This window comes from Macrosteles quadrilineatus, unplaced genomic scaffold (assembly GCF_028750875.1).
Source record: "Macrosteles quadrilineatus isolate MER2022 unplaced genomic scaffold, UCM_ALF_1.0 Scaffold_9__3_contigs__length_116548681, whole genome shotgun sequence".
NCBI lineage: Eukaryota > Metazoa > Arthropoda > Insecta > Hemiptera > Cicadellidae > Macrosteles > Macrosteles quadrilineatus.
The window spans coordinates 52232256-52248168 of NW_026542602.1; the positions used below are offsets into that span (position 1 = coordinate 52232256).

The 15913-nt window shown below is 34.7% G+C and overlaps 1 protein-coding gene and 1 long non-coding RNA gene across 4 annotated transcripts; one reads left to right on the forward strand and one right to left on the reverse strand.

Moving 5' to 3' along the window:
- The first annotated feature begins 3018 nt into the window (after positions 1 to 3018).
- LOC129003780 (uncharacterized) lies at positions 3019 to 15680 on the forward strand. 2 transcript variants are annotated; one of them, XR_008491641.1, is made up of 7 exons: positions 3019 to 3480; positions 7022 to 7132; positions 7660 to 7827; positions 8342 to 8454; positions 9830 to 9923; positions 14113 to 14239; positions 15586 to 15680. XR_008491641.1 is itself a non-coding variant. In XM_054432081.1 (5 exons), the coding sequence occupies exons 1-5, from the start codon at positions 3338 to 3340 to the stop codon at positions 9862 to 9864; spliced, it is 570 nt and encodes a 189-aa protein (XP_054288056.1). In that variant the 5' UTR covers positions 3019 to 3337; the 3' UTR covers positions 9865 to 9976. The 2 variants fall into 2 exon arrangements, 1 of the variants encoding a protein (XP_054288056.1); XM_054432081.1 differs by lacking the exons at positions 14113 to 14239; positions 15586 to 15680 and having other exon boundaries at positions 9830 to 9976.
- Positions 10273 to 12851, reverse strand: LOC129003782 (uncharacterized). Of its 2 annotated transcripts, none has more exons than XR_008491642.1 (4): positions 12787 to 12851; positions 12106 to 12248; positions 11027 to 11103; positions 10273 to 10400 (listed from the first exon to the last, which is right to left on the reverse strand). It is a non-coding gene; the product is annotated as an uncharacterized LOC129003782 (long non-coding RNA). The 2 variants fall into 2 exon arrangements; XR_008491643.1 differs by having other exon boundaries at positions 12763 to 12827.
- Positions 15681 to 15913: the final 233 nt, after the last annotated feature.

Sequence of the window (15913 nt, forward strand, 5' to 3'; positions counted from 1 at the left end):
AGATTTGCCCAGGGGGTAAAATTCCGGCGACCCCCGCAGGCGAGTGTGGAATGATATCGAGGGGGTAGCGGATTTTTATCCCCTTGGAATTTTACCCCCTGGGCAAACGTGACGTCACAAACCAGGGGGTAAAATTCCGGCCGCGAACTTTTGAGTTTCGCGACATCAGCTCGATGGATTAAATGAGGAATTAAACATATATTTTCACGGTTGTGAATTTAATCAGAACACATCAAATTATCAAAACCTAAAATGTACGGCCCGGATTTTTACCCCCCGGAATTTTACCCCCGGAATTTTACCCCCCGGAATTTTACCCCCCGGATTTTTACCCCCGGATTTTTACCCTTCGGAATTTTACCCCCTAGTCAGATGTATAAATTAGTGAGAATGATTAATTATCTTCATTCAGTTTTAATTTAATAGTAAGCATTTTATTATTAAGTAGCCTCTTAATTTATTTGTAACATTAACAAATCGAACATGTTAATAATTTTAATTTTGAGATTCGAGTATCAGGATTCGATCTTGTAGGACTGTTGGTTAATACGATCAAAATGAAACAGCGAATTCTGTTTACTTAGTTGAGATTACAAAATAAATAAAGAAAGAAAGGCTACTAAATAATGAACTGCTTACAATTAATTAAAAACAGAAATAAGGATATCAATAATTCCATTTCTAAAATCGGCCAGGGGGTAAATTTCCGGGGGGTAAAATTCCGGGGGGTAAAAATCCGGGGGTAAAATTCCGGGGGGTAAAAATCCGAGGGGGTAAAATTCCGGGGGGTAAAATTCCGGGGGTAAAATTCCGGTTTATATCGCTAATCTAATTAATCACGCTCTGACTACTTTCATTAGACTTCTAAATCCGCGGGGGTAAAATTCCGGCCGCGAACAAACTTTTGGCCACTCAGGTTACTACGTCATAGTGACGTCAGCTTTGCCCAGGGGGTAAAATTCCAGGGGGATAAAATTCCGGCGACCCATCTCGAGTGCAGCAAAGGCCTTTTCACTCGTGTTACACATTATATTTTTCCTGCAGTCACTATAAAGCATATAAATAATTAGTCTTTCAAACACTATGCAACACGTTTTTAGGTTCAGCTGGCAACACAAATGGTGACCTAGAGAAAGTAGTACCCGCGGTCCATATCACTCCGCTATTTTTCCTCGGCAAGAAATGTGCTCCGCGTTTTGAGAATATAGTTCCGTATGTTTTTGTAATTTGAAGTGGTTTCCGCGCCTAAAAAAAAATGCTTAAAAGGCATTTTCTTGTTTATTAAGATCGTAGGAAGGTTTTAAAAACGTTTAAAAGAAAAGTCCAGAAAGTTCAGAAATACCGAAACTATAAACACGAAATGACAGGTTAAATCGTAGTTATAATAGTCAAACAGCTGCTCATAGTATAATTATCTTTAAGTGTTGCCAACCTATTTCCAAGCGTACACGGATTACGTGCATAATGGAACCACGCTGTTTTGTGTTGTTTCGTTGGAATCCTGATGTGCGGCAAAGTGTAAACCGTACGGCAAAGTATAAACCGTACAGCAAAGTATAAATATGCAGCAATTAGCAGCTTTCTGTACTATAAAAAGTAGGGTAGAGTGGGGGAATTGGGACCCGGGGGTAATTGGGAGCTATTTTTTAAAATTTTTAAATTTTGTATTATTTATTTTCTTAACAAAATTGTAAATACGTTGAAGTTTAGGCATTCTAAAGGGGTTTCATCACGAATTATTGGGTAATTGTAATCTTGTGTTTAATGTATAAAAAAAATAAAAAAATTAAGCCGTGTTTTTTCCCGAATGTTAAACATATGGCAAAACTTCAGCGTGGTAGTATTTCGAGCTATTTTTTATATATTCTATGAATTAATAATCATACCAAAATGTATTTTTTGACACATTAAAGGTTTAAGCAATAGTTTGTTAGGGCTTTAAAATTTAAAAAAAATTATAAATTAATTTTATAATTTTTTTTTAAATGGGTCCCAATTACCCCGGTGTGGGGAAATGGGACCCATATTTTTTATCCCACATATAATTAATATTAATATTATAATTAATCCCACATATAATTAATCAATAATTTATTAATTGTGGCTGCAGTGGTGATTATCATGTATTATGTGTAAAAACAGAATTTTGAAGTAGGTCCCAATTACCCCAGCATGGAGTAATTGGGAACCAGTCTCATCGCGTGGTTACATCGGTTTGGAATCACAGATGTACAGAAAAGTGAAAAATTTATTTTACAACCACTTGATAAAAAAATAGGGCCTAAAAGAGTGAGCTAAGCCCATAATTGGCCTGTTTTAACTTATAATTGGACTGATAACAACCATTTATTAGAAATTCTTTCGGCTGAAAAAGCGAAATTCCGGAAAGTTTGCATATGACCAGAGAAGAAGTTCGACATAAAATATACTTGTAGTTTTTTTTTTATTTAACTATACATGTCTATTAACAGTTTAAATCTATATTTTCTGGCTGTTATCTGCTCTGATGGTTAATTTTTCCTATTTTATTTAGAAAAAAGTGTAATGTTTTGGAAAAAATAGTTTGAACCGTTCTAATGTCCTAAAATTTTTTTTTTTAATAAAAGTATGTTGCATTTTGTTTATTATGTTTTCATTTTCAGAACCCTATTACCCCCACAAATTAATATTAGGTGCTTATGGGTATAAGAAGACAAATTACAGTTGGAAACCTTGTGCATGCTCATATTTTGATTTTTTCTGACAATAAACATATAATTGAAAAAAATAAAAACGTGGGTCCCAATTCCCCCACTCTACCCTACAAGGAAGCCAACTTTGTCGGGTGACTGTAGGAAAAACAAATTGTGCTACTCGCCTGAGAGAGAAGAAAAGAAGTAAAATGTTGTTATTTGAACTTTAACCAGTTCAGGCCAATTTCAATTTAATAATTATTGAATTTAATAGTGGAATGTGGAATTGTCTCCAAGTCTCCTCAAGTCCTCAATTAGTGTCTTTGCGTTAAGTGCAGTCTTTGATTAGCTTTAATTGAGTGAGTGGTACAATATTAATATTTGTGTTCAGTTTCAATATCAGCCGTTTCAGTTTCGTTTCAGTGTTTGTCTGGTACCACCATTAGTACAAGCAATAAACTTCGTTGTGTATCATTGTCAGTGGCAATGAGGGGTTATAAACAAAATCATAACCTCTCTTAGATGTTATGATGTTATGCTAGTGATTTTTAGTACCGGTAACTAAAACTAAAACACTGTCGTGGATAAAGTAACTTAAGAAGTGTAAGCAACTGATACTGGTATTGTTATAATTAACTTAAGTTATTAATTGTAAAGTCGTTATTATGAGTGAACAAGAAAGGACTCTTTCAGAATTTTTCAAATATTTTTTTGCGACTCTGTGTTCCTGGAAGTCAATAATGGAACAAATTAGTTTATTTTTGAGCCCTATATTTAGGCAATGTGAACAGTTGAGGTTATGTGAAAGGTAAGCAGATTGTTGCACACAGGCTAACTTACTTGATTGCACGTAAGTTAGACCTCCGTATCTGTTGGCACAAACAAACGAATGAAATTATTGGCTGCACTTTACTTTACGTCCTACACTCATTCGAATGAAACAACCGATATTTTCATTTGAATGAATGTTGTAGGACGTAAAGTGAAGTGCAGCCAATATAGCCTATTGAACGATATATCGATTGAAACAAACAAATAGGTAGCCTAATCAATATTTTCATTTGGTTGTTTGTGCCAACAGATACGGAAGTTCACCCTAGATTGCCATTAGCCTAAGTTAACAGTAGCCTACATTATCATTCTTATGAAGAAAGATAATTAAGTTAAGTTCGGCCAAAGTTTCTGTGTGGGCGACCAGATCTGGATGGGTCTAGGAGAGGGTATTTTTGTGAAAACATTTGTGTCATGCTACTCTCTCACCCCTACCCCCAGCACTGCCAATAGCCGGTACCCTTATGTTTTAGTTCGGCTAGTAGCGATCCGTCCATATGCACAGAAGTTTTGGCCGAAGTGTACCATAGCCTAACTTATATTGTGTTGTAGAAGTTGCGGACCTACGGTCCCTCCATGTCAACCAAAGCTTAAGTTGCATTCCCCACTTGCCACTTGCTAACTTACTAACTAGGCCTAGTTAAGCCTATTACTTAAGTTACCTTAGATGTCCTTGACCAGGCGCAGGAGCTTTTGCCTAATATTAGAGCCTGGTTCATCACTTGGCTGCTTTATAGCAAACAGAGCCCTTCTCAGAGGTTTTACAGTCTCATCAGACTGGTTGCAAAGTTGTTACTCCTTATAAGCTAGTCATTGGCGATTCCTACCGTGTGGAGTTGCTTCCTAAAATGACCGTGTCCAGTCATGAGAGCAAGGAGGACTACTTGACCTGCCCTCTGCCCAGCTGAAGCGAGTGAAGAGGGTGCTAGGTTCTGAGAGCAGTTTCTTATCAAGTGATTGTCCAGGATAATTATTCCAACACTCTAGGTGTTTTTCCCTAAACTAAAACACAAAAAACCCATTGAAAACCTTGGCTTCGGTCCAAGGAATGGCATGCTTGCACCTTTTTTTTTGAACGCTCGTTACCACCCAAGTTATGCCTGCATCGCTCGGAACCTAGCCGAGAGTTAGGCTTACATAGTGGCATGTGGTAAGTTTGCTGAAGGTGCTGAAGCAATCCCAAATTAGATTTGAAGTGACTTTATTTGAGTCAACAGCTTTAAGAGCCACCTGACGATCAGACACTAGGTTAGCTTCTTGTCTTGGTAGCGTCTGGCCAGTCCTAGGTTGGCGCAAGCCAAGATGCCACAGATTTCTTCCCGGAAGATGGTTCAAAGTGATCTCAGACTGCCAAAAAGTTATTTTCTGACTGATGCAAACTGTAGGCCTAGGCAAACTGCATAAACTTACTCCAAAGCCTGATTTTCCATTGACGAGAGAGTCGTCTGTACCAGACAAAGCTCTCTGTTTCTGGGAGTTACCCTTTCTGATGTTTCAAATTCTAAGGTTTCTGATGGTTCCATTGCAGCTATAAAGTTTTCTTACGATTCTTGACCTGCAGCTTGTCAATATAGTCTATTTTCCACGAGAGAAGCAAAGTCAATTATTCACTAAAAGATTCCTGGCATAGGTTCCTGATAGTGATTGTTTACACTTAGATTACATACCGAAACAAAACCTTGAATATGATTTTAAGCAGCAAATCTTATAAAATTGACTATGAAACCGGTAATGGGAAACTAGATAACAAAACACAGTTAGCAAAAGAATTGAAGAGCAGCACTAAGTTACTGAGAGAAAAGGTCAGTAACGCAGCACCCACCGTTATGCATAAATGTTCTCATAGGACTCAATATAAAAGTATATAGCTTAAAGTCCCGGGTAAGACCTAGATCTGGGATTAATGTAGCCTACTATTTAATTTTGATGTCCCCACAGGTCAAAATTACAATCCGTTTACATTCATACGCCTATCGGTGGTAGGCTTCATCGTATTCATTAGTAGACGATAACTTGATTAAAAATAATCTGATTTTTTTGAAATTTCTTACTTAAATACATCTAGGTTTATTCTAATGATTTTGCGAACCAGCTTAATTAGACTATTGGGATGGGATTAATAGGAGAGTTCACGGGGTAAAAATTTGGTTTTTCTACAGATACCTGACAAAGCAGACTTTGCACTGATTATAGCACGCCATGTAGCTAGGCCTTACTGCCATATTTACTTACCTACTTTTGTTGCACTCATTTTAATTTGCTGCACTCCAGTATTCCAACCAAACAACACAAAACAGTGTGCTTTTATTGTATGTAATACATGTACCCTTGAAAATAAGTTGGCAACATTCACTTAAACATATTACAACACGATCAGCTGGTGCAGTGTTTCTCAGCTTCTGACTAGAGCCTATTGATGCTACGACTTAATTCGTTGTTTTGTGTTAATTCTATTTTCGTTTAATGCTTGGAATAAACCTAACCTAAAACGTGTTTAGTGTTTGAAATAGGCCTACTAATTATTTATAGCCTTAGTAACTGTAGGAAAAATATAATGTGCAACGTGAAAGTATAAAGTGTCACTTCGCCCCTAGTTACACTAATAATTATTTCCCATTTTCCCCTTTTAAATATATATATTAAATTTGCAATTTCCGGACTATTTTGTGGAGCTTTAAAACCAATTAATTTAGTAAAATTGAAGCTTGGTTACTGTAGGCCTATGTTAATGGTTACGGACTGTAGTTCAATTTTTTCCTATATAATTTATCTTAGAATAACTTTTAATTGTTGTATTTTGCTTGTTTAAAGTTTGATATTTGTTTGTTCATATTTCTATCAAATCTGGCAAATTTATTTACTGTGTTCAATAGCCTCAGAGGTACTAAGCTATGAACATTTCACTAAAAATAATTTTAACGTTTCCTGCAGCAAAACCAAATATTCATTAGGTACACCTAATGTTCTGTAGAGAATAAATTTGATAATTTTAAGGAAATGTTTAAATGAAAATAAAATCAGGCTAATGGAAATTGGCTTAGTCGGCAGGTTTTCTGCCGTGTAGGGATCTATATGCAGAGCTCGGTTTGTAAAAAATGAGGTGCCGGAACTGTCACTAATTTAATGTGATTTGTACCTATTTGTGCCAATTTTATTTTCTTTCCAAAAGAAAGTTAGCAGAACTCCGTTCCGCCGTGTTCTTCCGCAAATCGAGCACTGTCTATATGATAATGAGTACCACAGCAAGTTTTTCTAACGCTAGCTGTAACTTTTTCAAAACTGTGATGCCTCAGGCTAGGGACACACGAGCTAGCAAAATTTGCCGGCAGTTGGTTCCGTTGGAGCCGGCGATAGTTAAAGTACACAGGAAGGCCCGGAAGGACACATTGCGCCGGGCCGACGAAACTGCAGTGTCCCTGTCCTAAGTATCTTGTATGGTTTAGAAAAGAGAGAACAATGTTTAATTTGTTATTTGTTTTGTTTAAGAATTATATAGTTATTTAAATGTTTGGTTTCAGAGTACAACTGGATGAAAAGTTTCTTCAGAAATTCCCCTGTGTCAAAACAAAACTGTTAGGAAAGATTCGATTGGGTATAGAAGAAGAAATCAGCTCCGTTTCTAAACTTGAGTAAGTTGCAAATAAAATAAAATAAAACCAATTTATAATACAATGTAATGAATAAATAAAAAAAACTATGTACTTAAAAAAACAAGTTACTACAATCCCAAATCTTTACAATCATTAAAAAAATATAAAAATGTAACTGGCATTAGTAATAAGCGTAATCGTAATAAGCGTTATTTCACACTTTGCCTGATTTATTTTGATAATGTAGGCTACAGAATGCCTGTTTGGCGTTAAAAAATACTTTACCGGTAACATATACAATAAATGACATAATTTAATTTTGCATATATTGGTAAACAAAATAGTTGTTCTCAATTTTAGTTGACTGTACAGTTTGAGATATTTAATAGATTCTTTTTTCAGAACATGTCTTTACCTTTACATTTATACTTAATCTCACCAATAATCTGCCTTTACTATTCTTTTCTTAGCCCACATTATGAAATTAATTTCTACTAAATTTCCTAATTAGAAAAGGCTTGGAACTATTGAAATTTTACTTACACTTTGTCTTCTTTTTGTTTCAGAGAAGAAATGAAGAGTCACGTTGATGGTTTGAAAACCAGACTCACATCAGTGGAGAAAGCCTTTTTAAAGTCTAAGAACGAGGAGTCGTCAGATATCAATCCGTTGATACCATCATTTGATGACCTCTTTGAACATGCGTCAGATATTTGGAAGTGTTTTCACATTCTGTATCCTTTATCATGAGTTTACTTTTGAGCATTATTTACAGTTTAATGTTTTACGTATGTTTTCTAATCAGCAACCTTTGTCAGTAAAACATCCTGGTTATAAAAACGACCAAATCAAGTTTGATAACAAATTAGGCTTTTGTACCTTTGTCTGTAGTACATCATTTTCATCCACTGGCTAGTTTTGTTGCAAAGGTAACATTGTCAACTCGTGCAAACGTAAACGTCAAAATAAATATTTACTTAAAACACAAACACGACTTGGGCAGCTTGTTTGGATTAAAGTTTAGTAAAATATGAACTTATGGATTTTACTCATTTTTATATTGAATAAAATTAAGACATCTACAAAGAATGGTATTTATTTTGTATATATCTTATGTAGTATCCTATAGACTTCAAGTGGAAAGAGTGGAAAAGCCCACAAAAAATCAATATGAATATTTTAATAATATAGATAGCCTAGGTAAGAAATATTATTGTGGTGATGAGTTTTCTTGACACCAAATTTTAGATGGATGGGCCTGAAGACATCAATAGAAACTGTTAATTATTCAAGTAAAAGTTCTGTTAACAAAATATCTGAATCTCTGCAGAAATTTGAAAAGTTTGAACACCATTTCAATTGTGAGTATTGTATTTTCAAGTTTATTTATACAATTTTTATTTTAGTGAACATTTTTAGCTTTTATCACATTTTGATATAGTAATGTAGGTATTAATTAAGTCTATAAAAAGTAGATAACTTAAGGTGAACTGGTGTGAGGCTTAAAAGAATTTCAATGTCTAGTTAGACATATTAAAACTACAAGCAGAAGAAGTGTGATAAAAAATCAGTCGAGCTTCAAAAATGCTTCATTAGAAGAGGTATGCTTTTGTAATTTTAGTTTAAATGCAACAATCGCGTAGTGATAGTCTTTACGGCACGAGTAAAAATTCACTTAAAGTAAAGGTGAATTACGCAAGTAAATTATACTGGGTACTTTAGTTATGACCATTTCACAAGAACTATCCGACATTCTCAAAATCTTACAATACACCTTCCTGCATTTGTTGGTTAGGAAATCGTTTAATTCTTTTTAGGTTAAGGAAAGAATGTATGATTTTCCGGCGGAAATCGGTAGATTAACAATTTAAATGGTCGTTGCCAGCTGATAAGTTGGCATTCAAGGCATTACAATTTTCTCTCAATCCTTGAACCCAATTGGTCTGTTACTTATACCATACTGGTGATGTAATGTTAACATTTTCAGAATGAATTAAATTTAAAAATTCCTATTTTATTCAAAGCTCCAAAACAATCAAGCCTACTTACGACCATTGATTAAACCATTAATGGGTATGCTTTGTTTGTGCTCCAATATAAACATAAAGACAGTGAAAAAATGAAGATCTCCAACGACACAATAGAGATTAATGTACTGTGGTTTGCGTCGTTGTGGGAAGCAGTCTGGTCAGTAATTGACTCACTGTGGTTGCAATAGCATTTTCCGATCGTAGGTCTTGTCATCCTGGACAAGCCACCGACATGGTAACAGACAACCGGGGATCGGAAAACGCTGTAGCAACCACAGTGAGTAAAACATCAGCCAGGCGTCACTGTGCTTCCCCTTGGACTTTGATTCCCAAGATTTTAAGTCATACAGGGAACAGTCATTTTTCAAAAGAATTGTTTAGCACCATTTACATATTACTTCACGGATACAGTGTGACAAACCTTTATATTCTAACTCTTTGATAAAACAAAATTTATATAAATCTTTGTGGGGCAGCCTTTAACCCCCCCCCCCCCCCCAATTCCCTCCGTATGGCCGCTCATGCTTCCCCAGTTGATGTAAAGTGTTAAAAAAAGGGCATTCACATTTCTAGGGTTTCCCTCCGTACGCAAGACACAACTACTTCATATTGTAAGTAATCACATGTTTTTTCTTTACTGCTCATCTAACACCTCTACAATACCTTTGTTGATGCAGATATATAAAATTATCTATTTTTGTTGCAGATATTGCGGATTTGACCCAGTACTTGAGGACATGACATATTTTCATCTTATCAGCCGAGAATATTCTATACACCTTGATATTGTCGGAAAAAAGGTATCATTCTGTAACTGTAGACTTTTCATACTAATAAGACTTTGTATCAATTACGTTGTTATTTTTTTTTTCCTTAGTGAGTTTGAAAATCCAATATTTTCATAAAAAAACCCCTATACATTCTTAATATTAATCCAAACTGCCCTCAAAGCATGATCAGTTAAAACAAACTGTATTTTTTTAGAATTTTTACGATTGAGGGTGGATAATCCGATTATCGGATAATGCAAGGTCGGTTATGAGGGGGTCTACTGTATAGTTGTACAAGTTGGTAAGATCAATGCCCTCTCTTTGGCACAACAAAAAATGTACACAATTAGTTGTTGTGTAATCATAAGAAACCATAACTAAAGGCTAAATATTTATTTGATTTATATTTATAAAATAATAAGATAAGTAATAATGCGTAAAACACAGTCTTTTTTTGGTCCTTTAAGTCACCGTTTTCCTCTTCCAGCTGTGACGTCACTTGATGATCTGAAAAAATAAAATATAAAATAGAGTATTGATTAATGAGTTCGCTAAAATCATACGACTATATTTAGCTAAACACCTTTTTCATGTTGTGAAATATTACAAAATAAATACAACCTGTTTGACTGTTAAGAATAAGAATAGAAAAAGAAGAATAAGAATATGTTTATTGTCTTTCAGGCTACATAAGCATTGACAAAGTCATATATATTCAGCAGAAATGCCAAGTCACTATTCTACGTAGGCCTAAGGGTAATAGGGATAATAGGTAACATCAGTAGTAGAATACTTATTGACTTAAAGATACTTTGTCAGCAAAGCCAGGCGTTCGTGTTTTTTATATAGCCTACTATTAAACTTTTGAAGAACCCCACGATGAGGAATATTTAATGACTTTTGACATTCTTCAGACCTGATGATGTGCTTCATACAAAGCACAAAACTATATAGGATTGCTTTGGACAGTTACAAGGTAACACAAACCCCTATACGTTTTAAAAAGCAAAGCCAGGAAAGTTTGTTTATAAAATTCAAGATAAGTTCTGTTAAAACCTTGTATCATTAATACAATTTGTTGGCAACAAATTAACTATTAAATCACCTATGAAAATAAGTCATAAGTTTCTTACCTTGAGTTTCAATTATTTTATATACAATCAGTTATTCCTATTCAATGGATTTTGTCCAGCCCATGTTCGATATATACCTGTGATAAAACATGTAAAAGTAAATTAAAATCTTCCCACAAGACATTGGAGGCTGTTTATTTTTGCTAAAACATGTGTACCATGTACATTCATGTAATTTATATTTGAATCCTTTCTTTCCTGTTTAGTTGAGGAAATTCAACAAATTTTAAGCTGATTAGAAGGGAATAACTTCAAAAGTATATCTATAAACTGGTTAAAGTTGACCAGGCTGTTCTTAAAGTCCAGTACAGACCGTTTCACCGTACTTGGCGTGTAGGGGAGGCAGTGCGAGAGAGACAGGAAATCTCCCCCACCACGCTTCCCCTCCAGCCGTCAAGTACAGTCGCCTGCTCGCCTCCACTCCAATACAAATACAAACTCTACCAAAACCTTGTCTCCATGACAACCCGAAAAATACAAAAACATAAACATATTTGACAGCTGATGCTAGTTCACAACTTCAGCATTTGAACGTGACTGTACCGTACCGCGAGGCGTAGTGGGGGAAAGCTCTCAGTGCGCATGCTCCAGCGAGACGCCAAGCACCGTGACACTATCTGTAGATGATAAACAATTTAGTATTTCCTTAGTTTTATGATGATTTACTTTACTGAAATAGTGAAATATAGCTATGGGCAGCTTAATGATCATGCAGTAGAGCCAGATAGTCACTGGATCAACCCTGAAAAAGGTCAGTTGTGTCACAAAAGTCAGTTGGTGTGAGGAAAGTATGTAGGTAGCTTTTTGGTAGTTCGAAACCGGACCCAGCTGTCCCTGATCCAGCAACGGTAAGTGCGTTATGGCTTCAAATAAATGATCCTAGCGGTGAAACAGCTGATCTTGGTAATAAAGCCACACAGATCATCACATACTTTTCTACACTCATCCTTCACTCATATTTGGGTTAAAATATGCACTTAGGTGGCGTCCTTATCATCTCAATAAATTGTAATTGACTGATTGGTTCTCAACAAGTGCAAAGCACAGGCATAGCAACTAGTTGACATTTAAAGTATTACCATGAAACGAAGGTGGTTCAGGGTTAGCCGTGTGTTCTAGATCTCTGTAATAAGAGTTGTAGGCCAAGACCAACATGAGAATGCAGGCGACCATCGCACAAACACACACCAACGGGGCCTCACTGATAGCACCGAGCATACTCCTGAGAAAGTAAAACCATTGACTATTGGAAGGTAAAACATTACTGGTATTCTTGATATTGGATACTACAAGCATTGACTATTGGATACTGCAGTGCTTGATTTGTAAAAAAATTGAGGTGCCCGAACTGTACCTAATGTGATTAAATTTATGTACCTTCTTTTTATGCCAATATTTTATCTTCCCGAAAGAGAAGTACCAGAACTCCATTTCGCCGTGTTCCACTGCAAATAAAGCACTGGTTATAGCTATTATTTAGTAAAAAATATTTTGCCATCCAAGAATTTTTTAAAATTTGTTTTACAAGCAACCCATAAAACCACTTGGAAGGAGATAAGACTTTAGTAGGCCTATACAGTTTCCCTAAGATAGAGGTTTTTGAGTTTCTACAAAATGAGCAGTACAAAAACTTCTTTGCTAACTTGTTTTAAATTTTTACCAACTAATTCCAGACCTGAATAATTTGTACCCTTAATAAAAGCTGCTACTTTAGTACTAAAATACTGAATAGGTACCCCTTGATATTTTAAGTGACTCACAACCAATATGTAAACAATCCACAATGTTCTCTACAGCTTACAAAACACAGACTGCCTAAATCAATTATGAACTTATATGTTAGAGATAAGAAATGTGGAGGCCTACATATAACACATGTGACTCATACATACTGTGTACAAAAATCATCGTTAATTTAACGAACAAAAAAATATCTTAAGTGTTATAATAAAAAAAGTACAATACCTGCAACATTGGTGAAAAAAATTTAAAAGTGCAAAAATAAGATGAATTAAATTTATTTGTTGATGTTGTTAATTTATAGTAAAAAGTTTCTAAAAACCTCATTGGATTAGGAAGCTTGAAGAAAAGTGAAACCTTAATAATGTGAATTTTAATCAAGTAAAACTCCTCAAACTAAGTGGTACTTTTATGTTCAACATGTTCAAATGTTCAAGTGTGTTTGTTATTTTCGTTCTCTATTCTACCCAAATAATAAATATAGATTTTTTTTTTAAATTTGCATTATTGACAAAAAAGTAACAAGTAAACTTTATTATGTGGATGTGTATTCTGTTTGTTATCAATTATTGAAATCAAATAGTGATAGTGATCTACTCATAACGCTAACATCAGTAGTGTTTGCTAGTTTACCTTTTGTAGGAAATCTCATATTTTCACGGTATGTATAAACAAAACAAAACCACCATTCTGATCTATTATATAATATTAAAAATATAATATTTTTTAATTTAACATTGCTCAAATATATTTCCTTTTTAAATTTTAATTTTTTGGCGATCATACAATGTCACAAATTATTAAGCTAAACAAGTGCCTATTTTTTGTTGCCAACCATGTTGATGGGTCATACCAGTTGCTATAGATCACAATAAGTCATTCATTAGTTTCATTTGGTGAAAAGTTTTGTATAGTTAACTGGAATTAGTACGGTAATTTAAATAGGAAAAATCTGTTGTTGGCTCACATCAACTACGATGATTTTGGTAAAAAATCTGGTGGCAACCTTAACATGGGGATGGAATGTCTTGTTGCATCATTAGTCAAAGGTTCTATACACACATTTTAATTGTTTACTTATTCTAACAAAGTATAGTACGTAACTTACTCAATAACTCAATAACTCATTTATTAAACCAAGTAGACACAATTACATGTATAGGTTAGGTCAAAATAATATAATATGCATTGGAATTGAACTTAAAATACTACAAAACATACATGTGAAGCATGTGCCCATGCATATTCTGGAGGTGTTAACTACAAGAACAAAAATGCTAGGTCAACAAAGGTATTTTATAAATCTTAAATTTTTTTAGAGATAAAAAAAATTTATATTGTTCCAGATGGATATTATGCTGATAAAGGCAACTCCCATGTTTTCTATATTGGTATCTTTCATCTGTATTCTCTCCACGTTGTTTGCTTACAACAAATATTTTGAGCATAAAGAGTATGGACCTCATCCTCTTGGTTAGTATTTGAATCTTTTTCTGCCAAACTCAATGTATTGATTGGTTATTTAACCAATAATTAACAAACATGGGGGTAGGGTTAATTAATACTTATACAGTACTTCATTAAAATAAACGGTATTAGCGAATTGGCACATACTTCATCCAATATGCTTGACATTAAAATTGAACATCCAAGTACTTTTATGAGTAAAAAGTTCAAAATATTTTATTGGGTCACTGGAAGGGGTAACTATGGGTTTTTATAGGGAAAATCACTAAAATCTCACTAGCTTTTGAAATGTAACTTTAACGGGATTGGTCGACTTGATGCTTCAGTCTCATTGGTGGCGTCATTGCGACCAGTGCGATTAGTGTTCCATTGTTGAAGAACTCAAACTGGTTACAACTTTGGGGGTTGTGCCATTTTGTTTAAGTTCATAAGGACCATAACTTGCTAAATTTTACAAAATCGTCCCAGTAGTTTTTGTGAAAATCAGATTTTTCCTTTTTTTGGGTTTTGAGAATCACAATTAACAACTCCTAAGGATGCCATGAATTAAGTATGTACAAACCAAGTTTCATCAAAATCGCACTAAAGGTGTAGTTTGTATCTCTGTTACTGGGGGAGAAAGCTGGTCTAGCGCAGGACATCGGTCTCTGAGGTCCCGGGTTCAAATCCTGCTAAACCACCAGTGGATTTTAACTGTTATTATGCCACAACCCCTAGGTTTAGCCTGAAGTAATGTGAAAAACAATCCCGGGCTCTTGCCTAGTGTCCTAGGACTAAAAAATTTATCTGTTCACACTATATGTATGGGCAGAAAGAAAAACTATCCAGGAAGTTTCTTTGGTTTCCCCTCCATTACCGCTGTTTAATTAAGATAAAAGATTGTGAGGTATAAAAATAGAGTCGGGTATGATGTTTACGTCAAGACAATACTTAAATGCTCAAGATCCTAGGCATTTACTGAGATATAATTGAGAGTATGTACATTGTTATGTTTATCTACAGCTGTGGTATTTTCACCTTTCTTGAAAGAAAATGTTTAGGCCTTTGGATTAGTAGAGACTTATTCTAATTTGTGAATAGTTCATTTTGAAAAATGCATAAACTATAAGTTCCTACTCACTCAAATAAGTGAAAAACTCTATTCTCGAAAATCGAAAAAAGTTTCAAACCTTTTTCGATTAGGTTATACACTTATTGGGAGTAGATTTTAATAATAAATATGCCTCATTTTAGTTGATTTAAGGAGCCATTATCTTGTCTGGAGTTGGCAAATGGGCTTTTAGCAAGTTATATTCCATCTAAAACGTTGTTCAGCAGACATTGATTAAACCGAATTGTGTCGTCTGTTGCAGATGGGTCTGTCAACATCACTTCAACTCAAACTACCGTCCAGACCTTACTCAACGCTACTAATTGACTATATTTAAGCTGTTATTGTTTTATAACATATTAAAAAGTAATTTTGAGAATTTGTGTTTTATTTTACATGAATAAGGTATCATAACCGCTAAATTTATCAGAATGTAAAAAGTTTGTGAAGTGTAAGTTGATTTGACTTAAAATAAGTAGTTGTGGTATCCAAAGTCAATGATAGAGTTAGTATATTAGTTGCCTCTTCTTGGGTCAGTGGTTTTTCTTGGACCTTGTCAAGCATGTTTCGAGGAAAGGAGAATCCTCCAC

What these genes read in the sequence shown, in the direction of transcription:
- LOC129003780 (XM_054432081.1), top strand. Translation starts at nt 3,338, where the DNA reads ATGAGTGAACAAGAAAGGACTCTTTCAGAATTTTTCAAATATTTTTTT. An exon ending in CAGTTGAGGTTATGTGAAAG is followed by an intron (nt 3,481 to 7,021) that starts GTAAGCAGATTG and finishes GTTTGGTTTCAG; the next exon opens with AGTACAACTGGATGAAAAGT. An exon ending in TGGAAGTGTTTTCACATTCT is followed by an intron (nt 7,828 to 8,341) that starts GTATCCTTTATC and finishes ACCAAATTTTAG; the next exon opens with ATGGATGGGCCTGAAGACAT.